This window comes from Aedes albopictus, chromosome 2, assembly GCF_035046485.1.
Source record: "Aedes albopictus strain Foshan chromosome 2, AalbF5, whole genome shotgun sequence".
In the NCBI taxonomy this organism is placed as follows: Eukaryota; Metazoa; Arthropoda; class Insecta; order Diptera; family Culicidae; genus Aedes; species Aedes albopictus.
In genome coordinates, this window is record NC_085137.1 from 174660954 (window position 1) to 174682446 (window position 21493).

Consider the following 21493-nt stretch of genomic DNA (forward strand, 5'->3'; position numbering starts at 1 on the left):
TACTACAAAGACTATCGGCTATATTCTGGCTTCCGGGAATATGTACTATTTGATAATCAAACGATTGAAGCCGTAATACCCAGCGTTCTATTCGGGCACAAGGCTTTGAGCGAGGAGTGAACAGATATTCCAAAGCCTTGCAGTCTGTCATTAGTTCAAATGGTCTTCCATATAGATACATGTGAAAACGTTCCACGCTCCACACTAGTGCCAAAGCCTCCTTTTCCGTTTGGCAATAGCGCCGCTCGGTATCCGTTAGTGATTTTGATGCATAACAAATCACTCGAGAAACATCCAAGCTGTTAGTTTGAATCAACACTGCACCAAGTCCGGTGGGGCTAGCATCCGCCATGACTGTGGTTTTATCTCTGACGTCAAAAAATCCAAGTTTAGTGGCTGCAGCTAGCTTATTTTTGATTTGCTGGAAAGCTCGGTCATGTTCGTCGCTCCAAACAAATTTCACTGCCTTTTTCGTCAGATCTCTCAACGGTTCAGCTATAGTGGCGAGATCTGTGATGAATTTGTTTAGATAGTTTGCCAATCCTAGAAAACTTCGTACTTCTGATTCAGATGAAGGAGGGCGAAAGGATAATACAGCCTTGACTTTGGTACTAGATGGACTTATACCTTCTTTCGAAATGTCATAACCGAGAAACTCCAGCCGCGATACCCCAAACTCACACTTCTCCCAGTTAAGCTCTACGCCACGTTCTTTGAACCTATCGAGTACCTAAAAATTTTACATAACTAATTTTATTATTCCATTCAAGTTTATTACATTATGTTTCCTGTTATCTCTTTACAATACCTTCTTCAAGTTTTTATCGTGGATTTCCTTCGTCTCACCTTCTACCATCACATCATCTAGGTACCAGTATGTACCTTCACAACCTGACAAAATCTCCTCCATTATTCTTTGAAATATTTCAGGGGCAGTCACGAGTCCGAACGGAAGCCGTTTGAACCGGAACAATCCTTTATTCGTGATGAATGTTGTCACGTCCCTCGAATCATCGTCCAGCTCAATCTGATGAAATGCTTCACGAATATCCAGCTTGCTCCAGATTTTTCCTCTTCCGAGTCTTGCTAGATACTCATCCACTACCGGCATAGGAAAATGTTCTCGAACTACCGCTTCATTCACTCGTCGTAGATCTAAACAAATTCGGGGTTCGCCTGAAGTTTTCCCAACGATTACCAGCGGAGAAACCCATGTTGCCGGTCCTTGTTTCACTTCAATGATATCTCGTTGCAATAATTGATCCAGCTTCCGGTTTACTGCATCCTCCATTGGAATCGGCACACGACGAACTGGCTGAAAGACAGGCCGAGCATCTGCCATCATTCTTATCTGCGCCTTGACACCCTTGATTTTACTGAACGGTTTCATTTCTTTGTCGACGTTGTTAACTTCGATTCCAACTTTCAGCACACCCAGCTTCTTAGCAGTCGCGTCTCCCAAAATGTCTTTCTGTCCGCCATTGACAACGAAGAATTCCGCCACTGTAGTCCTACGCCCGATAGAAACTTCGGCCTCGAATGTGCCTACCACGTCCAATGGTGTATCGCTTCCATATCCTTTCAAAACTCGTGATGACCCTTTCGTCGACGTTACTACAATGACCTTCCTCTCTTTCATCATTTTCCACGTTTCCAGCCGAATCAAATTTGCATCTGCTCCCGAATCAATCAAAACCTTCACCGCGATTCCTCCAATAACTCCGTCCAAAAGATTTGTTTGGTTTCCTCCATAGAACGCATAATACACCTTTTTCGGCTCCGGAGAATCATCACGCTTATCCTTATCTTCCTCCTCTTGCTCTGCTGCTGACGATTTATCGATGTTGTAGATCTTCCTTGGTCTCCTCACAGCTTCTGATCTCTGTTTTTGCTTCCTGCAAACAGTTTCGAAGTGACCCAATTCACGACAACGACGACATATACGACCACGTGCTGGACAATCCGGTGAATTTGCCAAATGCCCGAACTGCCCACATGCAAAACAAGATGATTTCGAGCCTTTGAACGCCGTCGGTTTGGTAGCAACTTCACGCCTGGATGTAACCCCGAACAGCTGCCCACGGTGTGTTCTACGATCTGCTGTTGAGTTTCTGCGCACCGGAGGTCTTGCCTGATTTGGTCGGTTGACTTCATAAACTGCTATTTCTCGGGATGTATTGGTGTGCTCCTTCAACTCCTTCATTTGCTGATCCGTATCCTCAATTGTCGCTGCTATTTCCTCGATTTCTCTGATCGATCGATCGCGTTTGAGAATGGCCTTTCGAAGATCATCTGAACGGCAATTCTCCACTATGACATCGACCAGATAAATTTCCTTCAAGATTTCGGTGACTTCTGTTCCATACTTCTCGAAACCACAGTTCAGTGCCTGTTGTCTCAACCGGATGACATAGTGAGAAAACTTTTCATTGGATTCTTGCTTCAATTTTCGGAGCTTACGGCGTTCAATCACATCTTGTCTGCCAGCTTGGAAGTATGTATCAAGCAACTCAATGGCAAAATCATACACCTTGGGCTCCAATGCTACCAGAGGTGTTTTATCATGCTCGGGAAGACTTCGAAAAATTCTCTGCAGTTCTATTCCTCCCAAGTGGAGCAGTTTGGCTCGCTTTATTTTCTGATCGCTGACGCTATACGCTTCGAAATAGCACTCCAAAGACCACTTCCACGTTTCCCACTCTCGAGAAAGTTTGCCCTTCTCGATTGATTCACAACGGAATGGGGGAATTTGACGTGATTCTTCCATCTGGAACAGTAGTGTATACAAGAATTTCTACCACATTATTCATGTGTAGACATTTTTATTTTTATTTTTAAATACATATGTTTGATGGTATCGGATGATGGCTATGAAAACTTCAAATAATAATCAGGTATTAACATATCCCCAATATTTCAAAAAAACCCATAGTTGGAAAGCATACCATCAGCATTTATCACACCGTTTTATGCTTTCACTCGTCGTACATCAACATATGTTTATGTTTATGTAAATGTAGTAAATGTGAATAAATTAGTCAACGCAAAAACAACTTTATTTATTTTCAACTCATGTCAACTTTATTTATTTTCAATTTTATTGATTTATTTATTTATTTATTATTATTATTATTATTTTTTGTTTCATACCTGTGCCTCACACAATGCATACGTTTGCGTGTGCGTGACAGTAGTTTGACACATTTCCCATGGGAAAACTATAAAAAAACGCAAACCTCGACGGAACGGATGCTATGTGTTCCAGGCTTAACTCTCAGAACGCTACTGATTAAAAAAAATCAGAACGGTCCTAGTTCAATCAACTTCTCTGAACATTACTAGTTCAGTAATCCTCTGAACGCTACTGGATCAGTAAACATTTCTTTGAACGCTACTGGTTCAATAGACATTCCCCTGAACGCTACTGATTCAGTGATCCTACGAACGCTACTGGTTCAACCAATATTCCTTTGAACGCTAATGGTTCAGTAATCCTCCCAACGCTACTGGCTCGATAAACTTACCTCTGAACGCTACTGGTTCAAAAGACATTGTTCTGAACGCTACTGGTTCATTAATCCTCCGAACGCTACTGGTTCAATAAACATTCCTCTGAACGCTACTGGTTCAGTAATCCTCCAAACGCTACTGGCTCAATAAACATTCCTTTGGACGCTACTGGTTCAATAGACATTCTTCTGAACGTTACTGGTTCAGTAATCCTACGAACGCTACTGGTTCGAACAATATTCCTCTGAACGCTACTGGTTCAGTAATCCTATGAACGCTACTGGTTCAATCACAACTCCTCTGAACGCTACTGGTTCAGTAATCCTCTACTTCATCAATGGCTGAAAATAACGGTACCAACACTAGATATTGGACAAGACCCATCTTTGAAACATTATACTTCAATCGTTTAGAGACACTCATAAAATAAGAAATTATAAAAAAAAATTGGTTACGCATCATCATTTATTTGTCATCAATAAGCAGGAAAATATAAACATTTAAATTAATTACAACAAACGGAAACATCTTTCATGACTTTCTTTATTTTAATTTGCCCATTATTTAGTATAGGTAATATAATTGGAAAATATAATAATGTATATTTTTTTTTTACCGTAACATGTACTGAATTAGCTATCCCATGTGGTTTCATTTCTCAATTTTGTATATAATTCCCATTAAAATAAAAGAAAAATGAATTCAAATGAAGAGCGAGTTCCTCTTTTTTCATTTTGTTACTTCGGGATACTCGGGAACAACAAACAAACAAACAGCTAATGAAACTGGATCGCATAAACAGACAACCAAAATGTCTTCACGTTAGTTTTCCCAATTCTTTGCAATGGAACAACAAGGCACAATGTTGATGTACTGCAATATTCCTTTCATTCCTGATCTGAACAATCAGCTTATGCATAAGAAAACATAACAAGTAATGCTGTACTCCTGGGTTCACCAAATACCGTTAATCATTCTGAACTGAGGTTCTCAGGTTCCGAATACCGTTCAACCACAGTCCAATATTAGCTAGACGACAAACGTCTCTCTCGTTTCCACCAATGACACAATTCATTGATGTCGTTTTCCATCACTCTCTTACCCTCCGCCGCACGCATGCGCGCATCGCACATAGGTACATCTTCATCGTCATCATTATCATCATCACCATCATCATTCAAACAAAGCAGAGCGCTAGCAGAAGCAGTGCAGAAGCCCAACCAATGAGTGACGTAACCAACACGCTAGAGTGAGAAAGCAAAATTTTGAATTTTTTAGAATCGTCGCGAGTGGATAGCGTGTATCGCAGCATGCGTAGCCTGCGCACCGCGTTACTATAGCAACATGTGTGTTTTTTTTCACCTATGACGACGGTGGTACTCCCTTCACTTTCCATTGCAAGCCAGCACAGCAGGAAATGCAAAATCGAAATCGAAACATTTTCATTTATCAAAGAATTCTCACTCAACCCAACAATTCCGTATACGTATAGAGACGAACCAGCCAAGGGCTGAAAGTCTCTGAAATAAAGACAAATCAATCAATTCCGTACACCAAAGTGTCGATATTTAATTTCGAATCACATTCTATAGAAGCACACCATCCGATACATCCATCAACACATATTATTTCCAAACCGAGCCAAAGAGCGGCATTCTTATATCACTTTCACATTTATTTATTTGAATTCGAAATAAAAACTCTTACCGTTATCCTCGTCGCCAGTTGTAGGATATTCGGATATCACACTTATTCTTTATTAATGTCCAAACTTCTTGAATAATACTTCAATATATTTTCCACCACTTTACTTTCGAGCTCTACTTCACACGTCTACACTCTGTCGGTCGCTGACCATCAATCCTCTCTCTTCCCAACTGTGCCTACTTCGATGCTGTCTCTTAATGCTATAGGGTAGACCCTACAATTCTTAAACAATATTAGAATTTGTAGTTAAGAAGGTTCACCATGTCCTCCCAGATTGCGAGGTGACGCAAACCACTTAGAACTTAAGAATAGTTCCAATTGTTCTCGAGAAATTCTTCCACATTATTAGAATTTGTGGCTAACAAGGTTCACCATGTCCTCCCAGGTTGCGAGGTGACGCAAACCACGTAGAGCTTAAGAATCGTTCCAGTGGTTCTTGAGATATTCTTCCACAATATTAGAATTTGTAGTTAAGAAGGTTCACCATGTCCTCCCAGGTTGCGAGGTGACGCAAACCACTTAGAAATTAAGAATTGCTCCAGTGGTTCTTGAGATATTCTTCCACAATATTAGAATTTGTAGTTAAGAAGGTTCACCATGTCCTCCCCGGTTGCGAGGTGACGCAAACCACTTTGAACTTAAGAAATGCTCCAGCGGTTCTCGAGAGATTCTTCAATAATATTAGAATTTGTCACTAAGAAGGTTCACCATGTCCTCCCAGGTTGCGAGGTGACGCAAACCACTTTGAACTTAAGAAATGCTCCAGCGGTTCTCGAGAGATTCTTCAATAATTTTAGAATTTGTCACTAAGAAGGTTCACCATGTCCTCCCAGGTTGCGAGGTGACGCAAACCACTTAGAAATTAAGAACTGCTCCAGTGGTTCTTGAGATATTCTTCCACATTATTAGAATTTGTCACTAAGAAGGTTCACCATGTCCTCCCAGGTTGCGAGGTGACGCAAACCACTTAGAAATTAAGAATTGCTCCAGTGGTTCTTGAGATATTCTTCAACAATATTAGAACCACTGTTATTAGAGATATTTTTCCACTGTATTTGGAACTTAAAAGTTGCCATGCCTTAATACCGTGCATTGGTACTGGTCACTCATTTTATCAATATTTTTATTAATTTGTGTTCACAAATATTATGTCAAATTTGTCACACCTTACTAAAAATGGTTCAATATGCTAACGTTTTAACTAGTTACTCAGTAAAGAAACTTATACACCTTGTAAAATATTCGACTTTTTGATCAAATACACAGTATTAGGAGGCACACAGTATTAGGGCATGGCACGGTACTTGTTTCACTCGTGGAACGTTAGATAAAAACCCTAAAAACTATTATTTACAACATTTTTTATTTTAATTTGAAAGGTTAGCCAATTGCAACAGCTTACTTTCCGAAGTCCGAACATCTTCTGGTCTCCGTTAAACAGCGCCCAATCCTTCGTGGTGTCACCAACTTCGATGAACTTTGCTCCGGCCAGCAGCTGCATAATCAGTCCGGCAGTTACAATCGGCGAAATACCCTGCTCCATAAGTAGTGCTTCCAATCCAAAATGACACGAATACAGTAGAACGGAATGGCCGAATCCGGGCTCATGATGCCGAACTGCGATAGCTGACAGCATACCAGGAAGATGGACAGAGTAATTGCCGTCCATAACACTTTTTTCCGGAATTGGAACTTTCGCGACGAAAAAAGAGGCCACGCAGCAGCTCCTTTGCTTGATGTTGACTTTTACCAAAAATAACGTAGCTCCCGAAAATGTGTAGTTATTGACGGCAGGTGTCGGGAGGAACCGGAGGAACCCGCTCAATGGACTCTCGGACCGTTGCCGTAACAGGTATCAATAGGGAACCGCTGACAGTTGACACTCATCCAACATCGTACTCTCCGTATAGGACCCCTTCCTGCTCAGCCATCACCACAGGAACTATCCGTCTTAATTTTTTCATCCCACCCGGCGGCGACAACTCGTCGGATTATTTTACTGGAAAAAAAAGGATCAGAACTTACTGTATAGTCAATACATCACTTGATCAAAATAGATGTTACCTACGAGTTTTCACGAGGATTTTCACGTTTCACGTCTGATTTTTGCCGGTTATCGCCGATGAAATCGATTGGGTCGCGGAGAAGCACAGTTTGACATTTCTGATGTAAACAAAAAAAGGGGTCCCAGACGTTGCTAATTTTCTGAGGTGAAAAAAAAATCACCATTTCAGGGTTGCCAAAAACAGCCAGAAATTACTTCGCATGGCGATTTTTATTTCAAAAAGTGGTGAATTTCCCAGTTTTCAAAAAATTGTATGAAAATCAAGAGTACATATAAAAAAAATCTGAAAGCGGTAATAATCATCAAAAGCAGGTGTCTTTCGAAGAAAAATATAAAAAAGGGGGGTTAGGTCAGACGGGAATGGTCTATTGCTTTCGAAATATAATTATCTCATTGAACTTTTGCAAATCGATCAGCACAATTATAATGTTTAACAAATAATTTCTATAAATCCTGCAAATTTTTCGGCAAAATTGTAAAGAACATTTAAGAATTTTGCGAAGACCTACATACATTGAAATATGGCAACACTGAGTAATACATTTCATCAAAATGAAAATTTCATCATCTGAGTTGAAGAAAATGTTTTCCAATTGGGTTTTTTAATTAAGAAAAATGTATCGATTTTTTTATTTTATACGAAAGAGCACCTTTTTCTGAACCACCATGATTTTTTTCAGATTTTTAGAACTTTATTTTGGTACCTAAAATCGATTTCGAAGAGATTTTTCAAAATCACCTTTTGACAGCTGGTCAACTGCTTGACAGCTCCACCCAGTACAAAATGCGACGAGGGGTGATTCGACAAATCGCTCCCATACAAACTTCAAACTGATTTTTAAATAGGTTCCTGGGCACCAAAATTCATGAAAATTTGGATTTCGGCTCAGTTTTGCATGCCGATTCAGAATATGGAATTATCTCAACACCGCTAAAGAAGCCAATTGCCAAACAACTATCACAGTTTTCGCACATTAAATTTTGAATTGAATATCTCATTGTTGCGACAAAGCGCAGTTCAATTTTCACACAGCGCTCATAGTGATTGACACTTATGTGTCCCGGGCTTTCCTCCTGAGAAAATTATTCGGTTCACTCCCGTGGGACATTTTCGTAGCCTTAACAATGGCTGTATTAATTTACTTGCAGTATTACTGCAAGCGCGTTCCATAATTGTGTTAATTCCAATGTTGGCTTGCGCTGCCCGGACGCCCGATGAAGCCAGAATGAAGAAAATTTTCGCAGAGCTGATCCGGTCTGGTTGGCGGCCCCACTGGTACCACGCACGGCGACGCGACGATGACTGGTAAAGCAAGTGGCAACAGCCGACGACCACCACGCTCGGCTAGCCAAAGCATACTGAAGGGAGAAGCAAGCGGAGAAACTGGCTAGCAGTCCTCCGATGCGTTCCCTTCGAGGTGTCGCGGAAGAATGATGGAAGATGAGAAGAAGACAATAACTTATATACCAAGCGAGAAAACCCAAAAAATGTGCTCGCTCGTGATTGGCTGGATAAAATTAAAACATAGGTTCACTTTTCTGCAATTTTCAATAGTTTGCTGTTGAAAATCAATAGTTTCCTCTATTTGACATGAAAGGGACATAGTTTTGCGATTGTTTGATGGCAAAACTTTAAAAATCGGTCAATAAATGGCTGAGTTATTAGCGTGCAAAATCTTTCATAATTTCGTGACGGTCGCAAAATTTAGATTTTCATTTTACACCCGGTGCCGTGGTACAGTACCGTACCTTCCCCATAGACGTAGTTTACGTCAAAAAAGTTAGTGCGAAAATCTCATCAGCCGTACAATACGAAAAACAAAGTAAGAGTTAAGTGATAGTGGTTTCGCAGCGCTGTGTCACGAACACTAATGCAAATCTACTGGTTGAAAATATCGAAAATATGCCCATTTGATTTTGCTGGGAACAGCTGATCTTTGTTTACTATTTTCAACCAGTAACTCAGGTGGTGTTCGTGTATTGCAGCGTGTACGTACACGCAACACCATGGTGCACTAAAAGCAAAAGCAGAAACAACTATTTCAAAATACGAACAGAGCACGAGTTTTTCCTCACACAAAAATGCACGCTAATTCAAAGGCTATTCAGATTGCATATGCAAATATTATCCAAATTGGGTAAAACGGGTAAATAATGATAAAACTAACATCCGGGGTAGGAGTGCATATGTTTTCCTCACAGTTTCACAACTACATCTACAAAAAAGGCACGCATAAAATTGAACGTGATTGCACTATGCAGATTCGACCTATTCAAATCGAACATCAGAATAATTATTGTACTATTTTAGATCAGATGTGTTTGAATCGTACACATTTTTGAGTAACTTTTTTTTAACGTGTGCATCGTGCATTTTTATAGCACTTTTGACAGCTGATTTCGCGCTAGTCCGACAAAGATTCGCCTGGCGCTCACAAACACAGACACGTCGCCAAGTAACAACACACGACGATCAAAATTTTGAATAACGATCGTTTCGTTGCGCCCAGCCGGAGTCCTTTCTTCATTCTTCATTCAAACGGTTCTTGAACTCCTTCGGGCAAGGAAGTGTGCGGCTAGTTTGTGTTGTCCGGTTGCCTTCGTTGTTTAAATAGCAAGTTGATTTTGCAGTTATTCGTTCATTTAATTGTTGTGCCTTTGCCATTTTGGTGCTTTTATTTTACTGAACAAGCTTCAAAAGCTACGATTTTTGTGTTTTAGTGATTTTTTTTTTAAATTAACGTGAATCTCATTACGGTAAGTGCAGAATGGCAGTTGAGGTTATTTTTGTGCATGCAATTTGCAATGGACGATCATTGGGATCGGACTAATCTGATTATGTTTGATCCTTGCAGATAATGGATACGGAAAACGCTGGAGCCCCCAACAGCCGTCTGGCATCTTACAAACATGGAGTCAAGAGCAATGCGGTAAGTTGATGCATATTTTTTTTTCCGTTAGGTCCATAATTCGATTTAATTGGGGCCCATACTAGGGTGGCTCCAAGTCTCCCAACACGTCCTTTTTGTCCAACACCACCCATTCAATTCTAAGCTACTTCTTTCTTATAATATTATAATAGCTATTGCTTTTTTGGAAAATTCAGATGGGAACTTAAACTGACTTTTTATTCGTTCGTTTAGACTATGTTCTTACGTATCTCGTGACTCTGGAAGTTTAAAAGTGGACCTACTACTGCACTTTAATATTTATGTTTCCTGATCAAATTTAAATGTAAAGATGTTAAATGTAAATACCGTGCCATGCTCTAATACCGTGTGCCTCCTAATACCGTGTATTTGACACAAAACTCAAATATTTTACTATGTGTATTATTTTTTTAACTGAGTAACTAGTTCAATCATTAGCATAACGAACCTTCTCAAGTTAGGCGTGATAAATTTGGCACATATTTACAAAAACAAGCAATTAAAAATATTTACACAATGTTAGTGCAAAGTAACAATACACGGTATTAGGGCATGGTTCCTTTAGTGTTCCAAATACCGTGTTTCGACTAAAACTTGCAAACTGAAAATGTTATTGATACTTTTTACTTTATGAATCAATTGCACAAACCTCTAGGCAACGTTTGACGCATAGTTTCTTTTAAGTATGAACATAGTATGATTGATATAGTGATGATTCAAAGGACCACCAACGTATGCGGGTCACATACACGGTATTAGGAACAATGCTATGTTTTACAATTTTGATTTTAACAATGGATTAAACATTTGGAATTCCATTAATCATATTTATTATACATAATACACATAATAAGCATTAATATAGCGTTTAAAAAATCAAGAATAATAGATTATTGATTTTTACAGGGCTCTTTGAAGTGAAGAGCATCCTTAAGGTCACGGTATTAGGGCATGGCACGGTAGTGCATAATTCAAGCTTGCTATCATGTAGGTATAATTTTACTTCATTTTTGTACCTTGGAGCACTTCATTGGTATTTCTGGTGGGGATTCCTCCAGCAATTCCATTTAGGGATTCATAAAGGAATACGGGTGATTCATACTGCAACTTCCTTCTGGAGATTCATACACAAAACTTTATCCGGGCAATCCATTCATCTTTCGATTACTCCATTCAGGAAGTCCTGTATGATTTTATTATGGATACCTTCCAAGGATTTCTCCAGGTTTTTTCTATGATTTTTTTTTGACTTCGAAGAATTGCTGCAAGAAATCTTAAAGGATCTAAATTTAGAATTTCGTTTAGGGAGTTTAGTCTGGGATCCAGAAATCCGATCTAGGGATTGCTCTAGGAATGTCTAAGGAACTCCCAGATGAATATCCTGAAGGAATGCTAACAAAAAACTCCTGCAGAATTTTTAAGAGGAACATCTGAAGGATTTCCACAAGAAATTCCTGGGGGATTTTCAGAAGAAACTCTAAATTGATTTCCTAAAGGAGCTTATGGAGGATTCCCAGAATCATCATCTCCTGGAGTAGTCTTAGCCTAAATACCTGGGAGATTCTCGGAAGGAACCCTATAGGGGAACTCCAATAAATTAACCGGACTTTTACTAGAAAAAAACTTAACTTTTAAAATCCACATAGAAAGTATTCAAACTAAGTGCAATAAATACATTAAGTGTTTATACCCACTTATTAATAGAAAATCAAAACTTTGTCGCATAAACAAATTTTTGATTTGTAAACAAATTTTCGGACCGGCCATGTTGTACGCTGTCCCAATATAGTCGAGCTGTTGCAATACCAGAAAGAAGCAACTTCAGAGGATTCAAAATATTGTCGTCGCGGTTGAAACCCGAAGTTTCCCCACACCCGACAATCGAATTTTCTCAAAATCTATACGTGAAACCTAACGTTGGACGTAGTAAGCTAGACAGCGTATTTGGCCCTCTATCCAACGCACTGTGCCCGACGTACGTCCGACACACCGTTCAATCGAAAAATCGATTTTCGCGTGTCAAAAATTCCGGTTTACAACTGCACGAACAATAACATTTTGAAAATGATTCTGAAGTTGCATCCCTGGTATAGCACTAATGAGTTGCATCAAATTTCTAATAGGTATTGAAACATTGGAAATCATTGCAAATTTTCGTCAAAAATCGTTGCAGTCTTCTATTGCTATATGATTAGTTCTTTGAATAATTAGTTTAAGTTAGGTTAGGATTAGGATAAGTTTTTTTTTCAATAAACTCTTGAAGAACTTACATGAGGAACAATTAGGTTTTTTGATTTAAAAAAAAATGTATTGATTTTTTGATTTCATACGAAAGAGCACCTTTTTCTGAGCCACTATGATTTTTTTTCAGATTTTTAGAACTTTATTTTGAAACCTAAAATCAATTTCAAAGAGATTTTTTGAAATCACCTTTTGACAGCTGGGTAACTGCTTGACAGCTGCGCCCAGTACAAAATGCGACAAGGGGTGATTCGACAAATCGCTCCCATACAAACTTCAAATTGATTTTAAAATAGGTTCCCGGGCACCGAAAGTCATGAAAATTTGGATTTCGGCTCAGTTTGGAATGCAGATTCAGAATATGCAATTATCTCAACTTAAACGGTGAAGCCAATTGAGAAAATTCCTGAATGAATTTCTGGCGGTTCTGAAAAATTCACGGAAGGAGATCCTGGAGGCCAGGAAGGGAACAAAGAGTTACACTCACTTGCTATTTTCTCAGCTCATAAGCGTGCAATCAAGAAACGATGTATTGACGATTTTTGTCTTGTGGTTTGGTCTACAACTTAGCCGAATAAAATAGGGGTCGTACCCGAATTCCAAAGTCGTGACGAAGCAGTAAAAGCGATTCTCCATGACAGGAATGTAATTTACATTCACCTCGTGGAGAGTTGCCTTCGGAGCACCCTCACGATTTCGGTATGCGTGTGTGGCCACTACTCCATTCGGCAAATTTTTAGACAAAACCATAAGGCAAAACTCGTCCATACACACCAAAATTTTTGAAATGCTTCCAGCACGCAAAAAAACAGTAAAATGAATTGCTGAATTTCAGCACAAAGTTGCTGATCAACTGTCAAAATTGCTGGATTGTTCAGCAAGTTGAAAAATATTTGCTGATACTCAGTAATTTGTATTGCTGAATGCAATCAGCACGCAAAAAATCAGCAAAGTTTGCTGATTACCGTAATCCGGGGTATCATTGATCAGCGGGGTAACATTGATCGGCTTGACCCACCTTATGAAATGTTCAAACAAGCATTTTACATTGAATCAGTTTCGGCTATGGAATGGTATATCGTAATCTGCTATCATTTAGCTATTAAATGACATGCAATTTATGAAAATTGAATTTCATAAACATTGAATTAAACCGATTTTTCCATAATTGTGTTTCGTAGCACAATGAGATACATTGTCAAACATTCATGCTTGGCGTGAATACTAGATACAATATGAGGTTCGAAATCACTGTATTACTTCAATATGATATCCTAGAGTTTTATTTAATAAACGAAACTTTTATGAAAATGCTATTTTTCAGTCAAATATACGATTTATTAAAAGTCGGCTATCAATTCCTTAAGCCATTGCCTACCTTTAGGCGTTATTCGTGGTTTAGAGGATTTTAATCCTAAAATAACTTAAGAAGTACATAATTTGTAAGAATTTGGACAACATATTCGAAATTAGCGACCCCGAATTTAGTAAGTAAGGGTATTTTCAACACAAATGAACATTGATCACTGACACGATCAATGTTACCCCAAATCATCATCACAATCAAAAATTAGATTAAAAACTTTATTTAAACATGTTTTAAAGTTTTACAATACTTTCTCGAGTAGCTTAACACATACTCAGAGGGTCAGTACTTATTTAAAAAATATAAAGCATGTAACGTTTGCTGTAACAAGAGAATTATTCAAGAAAGATAGAAAATTCTGATCAATGTTACCCCGGATTACGGTACCAGCAAAAATATTTTGCAGTGTAAATCGTTTCTTGATTGCACGCTTCTGAGCAGAGAAAACTACAAGTGAGTGTAACTCTTTGCAAGTGAGTGTTCCCATCCTTGCCTGGAGGTATATCAAAAGCAGTTCTCAGAAGAAGTTCTGAAGAAATCCCAGAAGGAACTCCTGGAAGAACCTCGCATGGTATCGTGGAAGAATCCCTGAAAGATTTTTGAAGAATCCTGGAGGAATTCCTGAAGAAATCCCGCAAGGAATGTCTAAAGTGATTCCGAAAAGGTATGAATCCCGGAATAAATTTAGGGTGAAATTTATGGAAAGCATCCCAGAAGGGACACCAGGTGTAATATCAGAAGAAAATCATTGAGGAATGGGTCGAAATGAATAAAAAATAGTGTACTTTACTACTTGTAGATCTACGCAGGAGTAGAGTCCACAGAATTTACTACATTGTTGGATTTCGGATTTCAAATAAGTAGGTAGTGTTTACGTCTTTCAAACATGATCTTTCCCTATGTTGATACAGGTACTCTTCGATATAACGTACAAAAAAGTTTTCTCTTTGTACGTTATATCGAAGCAGAGAAAATCTTAATATTTTTATGCTAGTATTGATGTATTCGACGTGTAATTAATCCTAAATAATGATTTCGGTGAAATTCACAAAACCAATAATGAAAAACTTGAGTTTTGACGAAAAAGTCATTTCGTTTTTTGTGCTTCGATATAACGTACATTTTGCTTCGATATAACGTACACTAATTTTTTCCCCAAATTGCGCTAATTCTTGGTAACAAGGCTAATGCTGCAACAAAACATTGATTTGAATGATTTCGTAGTTTATCTAAGGGTTATTCGTGGGGAAAATAAAAATTTTCAATGTTGTACGTTATATCGAAGCAAAATGTACGTTATATCGAATTCGCTATATCGAGGGTACGCTATATCGAGGGTACGTTATATCGAAGAATACCTGTATTCTTTTAGAGGGTAGATGTCTTCAGCAAAGTTGTAGAACAAGTAATTTCAAGTAACTTTGCTGAAGACACCATATAGCTTGGACTTCATTTTTAGGGAGAAAATATGAAATTTTTAAAAAACCACCTCAAAATCAGTTTTTTGAACTTTTCCATGATTGTATCGTAAAATTTCAACGTGATATGTTCTACAAGTTTGTAGGTACTACTGGAATACATAATCTTGCCGAAGACACCAACTCTATAAAATTGAAAATTGCCCCAGTAAACAAATTTTTTTGAAATTTTTTCACTATTTTCACTATTGCATATTTTTTGAATAGGCACTTTTTGGCAGCCGTGCTATCAAAATTTCACTGCCTCATCATGTCCAGAATAGACCAAAAGTGACTTAACAATCGGGTCTGATAAGGCACTTTGATTTCTGATGCTATTTTAATAGTCATTTTTCAAAGGAAATATTCACTAATTTCATACAAATCATTTAATACAAACTGAAAACTCACGAAAACTTTTCGACATTAATATTTGTTAATCAAAATAGTATTCTTGTTGAAATAGTCTGCATTTCTAACACTCTGGTTGACTTTACATTGAATACCCGACAAAAAATATCGCTTTTTAAATTTTTAGATGAGTTAAAAACTCACTATTGAATATTTTTTGAGGCACTTTTTGGCAGCCGTGCTGTCAAAATTTCTATGGTTCATTATGTCCAGAATAGACCAAAATTTACTTAACAATCGGGTCTGTTAAGGCACTTTGATATCTGAAGCTATTTGAATAGTAATTTTCAAAGAAAATATTCACAAATCTCATACAACCTTTCGATATTATTTTTGGCTCACCCGAGTAGTAATTCTGAATAAAAAAAACAAGTTCAACAAATGTAGACTATTTCAACTGTTAGTGTCATTTATTTTGAACTACAAATTTTGAAAGAGGAAAAAGCCTCTTTGAGTGATTTCCTCATCTACGAAATCTTTCTCAAAAAGGCACAAAAACTTTTTATCTTTTCAAAAAATCGTTATAATATAAACTTAAAACTAAAGGCTCCTCCGGAAAAGTATCCATAATAGAGCCGTGATCTTGATGCGGATTTGTCAAGGGATGAACCAAGCTAATATGTCTACGACGAAGGAATTTTGAAAATCATGGACAGGAATCGACCTAACGGACTAAGTTCTTGAAAACCGCAAAAAAATGAATTTTAAAGAGTATCAAACAGCATAACCAATTTCAATAAAATATCTGTGAAGAATTTTCATCATGGCGTAAGATTTACAACCTAGAATATCTCTAACAGATACTGGCTGTTTCAATGTGATGTAATGTTTCACTCGTTTTATTTTTTTTTTCTATTTTCAACACAAAACTTGAAGAGGCATTCATTATATTTTCGCCTTTTTAGTTTTTTAGCCGAAGTTAGGCCGGAACAAATCTCATTTTCTTCTTTTGTCACTTTGCTCGTTGACTCGTCAAGGGGGTGGATAATAAATAATAAATATATTTGTTGAAAAATTACCCAAACAATTAGGCAAAATTGTAAAACTCATCGGATTTGTTAAGAAATTTTCTCGAAAACTCTAATTTCAGTTCAAAGTTTTTAAATTTTTGTATAATTTATTTGTGTCCCCCCTCAAAATGTCGAATTCCGACCAAAATTTTCCGAGGGGGGGGTGACATTAGAGAAAATCGAAATTTGTGTCAGCCTTATAATGTTAACATATCAAATGAACAGAAATGTTATCATTGTTTTAGTTAATTGATTAATGTTTGTATTTTAACATAAACAAATGCATTGGGAATTACATTAAAAAATTAGATAAAAAACAGTTTTTAAATAGTGTTAAAAACTCATCTAAAAATTTAAAAAGCCATATTTTTTGTCGTGTATTCAATGTAAAGTCAACCACAGTGTTAGAAATGTAGACTATTTCAACAAGACTACTATTTGGATTAACAAATATTAATGTCGAAAAGTTTTCGTGAGTTTTCAGTTTGTATTAAATGATTTGTATGAAATTAGTGAATATTTCCTTTGAAAAATGACTATTAAAATAGCATCAGAAATCAAAGTGCCTTATCAGACCCGATTGTTAAGTCACTTTTGGTCTATTCTGGACATGATGAGGCAGTGAAATTTTGATAGCACGGCTGCCAAAAAGTGCCTATTCAAAAAATATTCAATAGTGAAAATAGTGAAAAATTTTCAAAAAAAATGGTTTACTGGAGCAATTTTCAATTTTACAGAGTTGGTGTCTTCGGCAAGATAGTGTATTCCAGTAGTATCTACAAACTTGTAGAACATATCACGTTGAAATTTTACAATATAATCATGGAGAAGTTCAAAAAACTGATTTTGAGGTTGTTTTTTAAAACTTTCATATTTTCTCCCTAAAAATGAAGTCCAAGCTACAGGGGATGGCCAAAATGTTTGGGATAGGCAACTTTTTTCTCTTACAAAAAAATTCAACATGCTATAACTTTTCGTAGAGTGCATCAAAAAATCTCAAATTTTGACTGTTTATCAACATGTTATATGTGCATCACTGGTACAAAATTGTGCTCCATTGATTAAACTTTCGCAAAGTTATAACCGTTCGGGTGAAACACTATTTTTAGACAACTCATTTTTGAGCTGTAATATCTCGGAAACCAGTGAACCGAATTGAATGAAATTTTGAACGTACACTAACAATATACAGATGCTTCACAAACTATTAAAACATAGATAGTTTTTGAACGTTGAAAAAAGTTATCATGGGTTGTCACTTTTTGGATTTTTCTCGAAAAAAGGTAATTTTTTTACATCAATGTCAATAAATTTGGGTGTTGATGTCCAAAGATTTTCCGCTTCTGTGCTCAAGTTATCTCTAATCAGATATATTAGAGCCCATTTAGATAGAAGAAAGAACACATTTAGCAATTTTTGTATGGTATTGTAAATTTGACTTATTTTCTTCTATATGGGTAAAAATTTCAACCCGGTATAACTTAATTCGTCGTTAGAAAATATTACATTTTATAACGTTGTATTAAGTATCAATATATTGTTCATAGCCGTTAAAAAATTCATTCAATTTGGTTCACTGGTTTCCGAGATATGACAGCTCAAAAATGAGTTGTCTAAAAAATAGTGTTTTACCCGAACGGTTCTAACTTCGCGAAAAATTTTTCAATCGAGCCCAATTTTGTACCAATCATGAACATATAACAGGTTGAAAAACAGTCAAAATTAGAGATTTTTTGATGCACTCTATGAAAAGTTACAGCATGTTGAATTTTTTTGTGGGAGAAAAAAAATTGCCTATCCCAAACATTTTGGCCACCCCCTGTATATGGTGTCTTCAGCAAAGTTACTTGAAATTACTTGTTCTACAACTTTGCTGAAGACATCTACCCTCTAAAAAAATATTTTGAAAAAATATTTTTTGCTCGGGTTCACTTTACAGTTTTACCATACAGTGAATATGCATAAAAATAGAGAAGATTTTTCTGAACACATCTTCCAAAGACACCTATATGCTAAAATGTCATCTAGCTCTTAGAGGTTTTGATCGTCTTTTTTCAGAATGATCCCACTGTGCGCCCCCCCCCCCATCCTCGTAAACTTAAATTCACACAAAATTTTCGAAATTTGTATGAAACGTAGACTTTGGTCAAACCTCCCCCACCCTTCCTTCCTCAGAGTCTACGTAGTTTATGGACAGGCTATCACGCCTTTGCTTGCTTTAGATTCCATACAAAATTAATGCTACATTTCTAATCCATAGGAACTCCGTCAACGACGCCACGAGGTCACCGTTGAGCTGCGAAAGAACAAAAAAGAAGATCAGCTCTTCAAGCGCCGCAATATCACCAGCGAGGAACCGACCGTTACCTCCCCGCTGCAGGAGAACAATGCCCAGAGCCCGGTGGCCCTCAAGTTCGAAGAAATACTGTCCTATGTCAACAGCGGCAACCCGCAGAAGGAGTTCGTTGGCGTTCAAACGGCGAGGAAAATGTTGAGTCGGGAGAAGAACCCTCCGATTGATAAGATGATCGGGCTGGGGTTGGTGCCGATTTGCGTAAAATTCCTGGAAAGTTTCGATCGGGTGGATCTTCAGTTTGAGGCTGCTTGGGCGCTGACAAATATCGCCTCTGGAACAACAGAGCAGACTAAAGCGGTGATCGATGCTGGTGCCGTCCCGAAGTTTATTGCTCTACTTAGCTCTCCTTCGAATAATGTGGCCGAGCAGGCTGTTTGGGCTCTGGGTAACATTGCCGGAGATGGCTCTAAGGCCCGGGATATCGTGCTAAATTTCAACAGTGTGGAATCGATCATCTATCTGGTCCAGAACGCTAATACACAATTATCGTTCCTGCGGAACATCGTTTGGCTGATGTCCAATTTGTGTCGGAACAAGAATCCACCACCACCGTTCAATAGAATTGAGCCGATGATTCCGATTTTATCCAAGCTGTTGGACCATGAAGATTCCCAAGTGCTAGCCGACGCTTGCTGGGCGTTGTCCTACGTGACGGATGATGATTCGGTAAAGATTGAGTCCGTAGTGGCATCCGAAGCTGTCCCCCGGTTAGTACGGCTGTTGGGATGCGATAATCCAGCCATCATCACTCCGGCATTGCGAAGCGTTGGCAACATCGTCACCGGAAGTGACACTCAAACGGACGCCGTACTTGCAGCTGGGGCTCTGCCGCTTTTAGGAAAATTGCTGCGCAACAGCAAAAACAGTATTGTCAAAGAGGCCGCCTGGACCATATCCAACATCACGGCCGGAAATCAGCAGCAGATAGCGCAAGTCTTCGAATCGGGCATCTTCCATCTGCTGATCGAGGTGCTCGCCAAGGGTGATTTCAAGTCCCAAAAAGAGGCCGCTTGGGCGATCACCAACACCACTACCGGAGGATCTACGGAACAAATTATCCATCTGGTGGAAAAGTATCCCGTCATGAAGCCCTATTGTGATTTGCTGGAGGCCAAGGACAGTCGAACGGTGCGGGTAGTCTTGAGTGGCATTGCTAACATTTTCCAATTTGCGGAGAAAATCGGTGGAACAGAGAATCTGTGCACTTTGTTCGAGGAAATCGGTGCCCTGGACAAACTGGAAGCGCTGCAGAACCACGAGAATGAGGAAGTATACAAGAAGGCTTTCCAGCTGATCGAAGCGTACTTTACCGATGCGGTACGTTAAATAGCAATTAATCGAGCTTTTTCCCCGTATAATCCTTTCTCTTCCACCTTTCAACAGGACGATGTCAACCCGGAGTGTGCACCCAAGGAGAAAGATGGAGCGCTCGAGTTTAATCCCGGCTGCGAGCAACAGAATGGGGAAAAGTTTTCGTTTTAGAAATTCCATTCCCCGTTTGTTTCGCATGCCCCACCACCGCCCAGCCACCCCATCATCGTTAAGCAAAATAGTGAGATTAAGACTGGAAATTTATACTCTCCTGTTGTCTTTCTGTACACTTTTGTTCGTCCGTTCCTCTTTTATTCTATTCACCCTGTATCAATCGATTGTAAGTATCCCGCGTCGCAAGTTCTCCTCAAACATCCCATTGCCATTCTCTGATCAATGCTTTCCAAAGCGTAGCACTTGCTGTATACGTTCTTATGTGGTAATTAAAAAATAAGATTAATTTAGTTAAAATTCAAATTCAAGTATCTCTTTATTATTTTCGATGACACTCCGAATTGTCTTTTCTTCCTTTTTGTATTCAATTGATCTACCGTCTACCCCCGTTGGTTTGACCGCATCTAATCTGAACACTTTTTAATTTGACCCCCTCTAATCTGCACATCGTTCAAACTAAAAATGGTTCAAATGTCATTCTGCCCATGGAACGAGGTGAAACGGAACGCAGAACCAAAACAAAACAGCAAATAAAGTTACCAGCAGTGTGTTTTTTGATGCCAACAGGGTTACTAGAAGTTCAAATTAAAAATGAACCATGACGTGTCGTTCAAACCAACGGGGGTAGACGGTATACCGATTCTTATACCTACGAATAAAAAGTACTCTCGGTTTGATGTACATATACGATTTCGCCCACTTTGCAAATCACTGAGCCTGATCAACAAAATGTGGGCTTTTTTAACACATTCACTAGCCGCACCCCCACCTCTCAATGTTTACTAGCATCTTTAACCCTTATGTGGCCGACAGGGTACCCTGGTACCCAGCGCCCGTTTAAAAAGCACGGTGTAGAAAAAAGCAAAAATGTTGTCGGACACATAACGGTTAATTTATTCTAATGGAGGTCCATGGTTGCTCATCCGTGCCGTAAGACCCTGTTGATGAGATGAAA

The 21493-nt window shown here is 38.4% G+C and overlaps 2 protein-coding genes across 2 annotated transcripts; one reads left to right on the forward strand and one right to left on the reverse strand.

The window, feature by feature from the left end:
• Positions 1-799: 799 nt before the first annotated feature.
• On the reverse strand, positions 800-6760 carry LOC134286274 (uncharacterized protein K02A2.6-like). Its single transcript, XM_062847862.1, has 2 exons — positions 6620-6760; positions 800-2767 (listed from the first exon to the last, which is right to left on the reverse strand). The coding sequence occupies exons 1-2, from the start codon at positions 6758-6760 to the stop codon at positions 800-802; spliced, it is 2109 nt and encodes a 702-aa protein (XP_062703846.1).
• Positions 6761-9776: 3016 nt separating this feature from the next.
• On the forward strand, positions 9777-20841 carry LOC109418258 (importin subunit alpha). The gene is made up of 4 exons (XM_019692421.4): positions 9777-10039; positions 10138-10212; positions 18958-20370; positions 20437-20841. The coding sequence occupies exons 2-4, from the start codon at positions 10141-10143 to the stop codon at positions 20533-20535; spliced, it is 1584 nt and encodes a 527-aa protein (XP_019547966.2). The 5' UTR covers positions 9777-10039; positions 10138-10140; the 3' UTR covers positions 20536-20841.
• Positions 20842-21493: the final 652 nt, after the last annotated feature.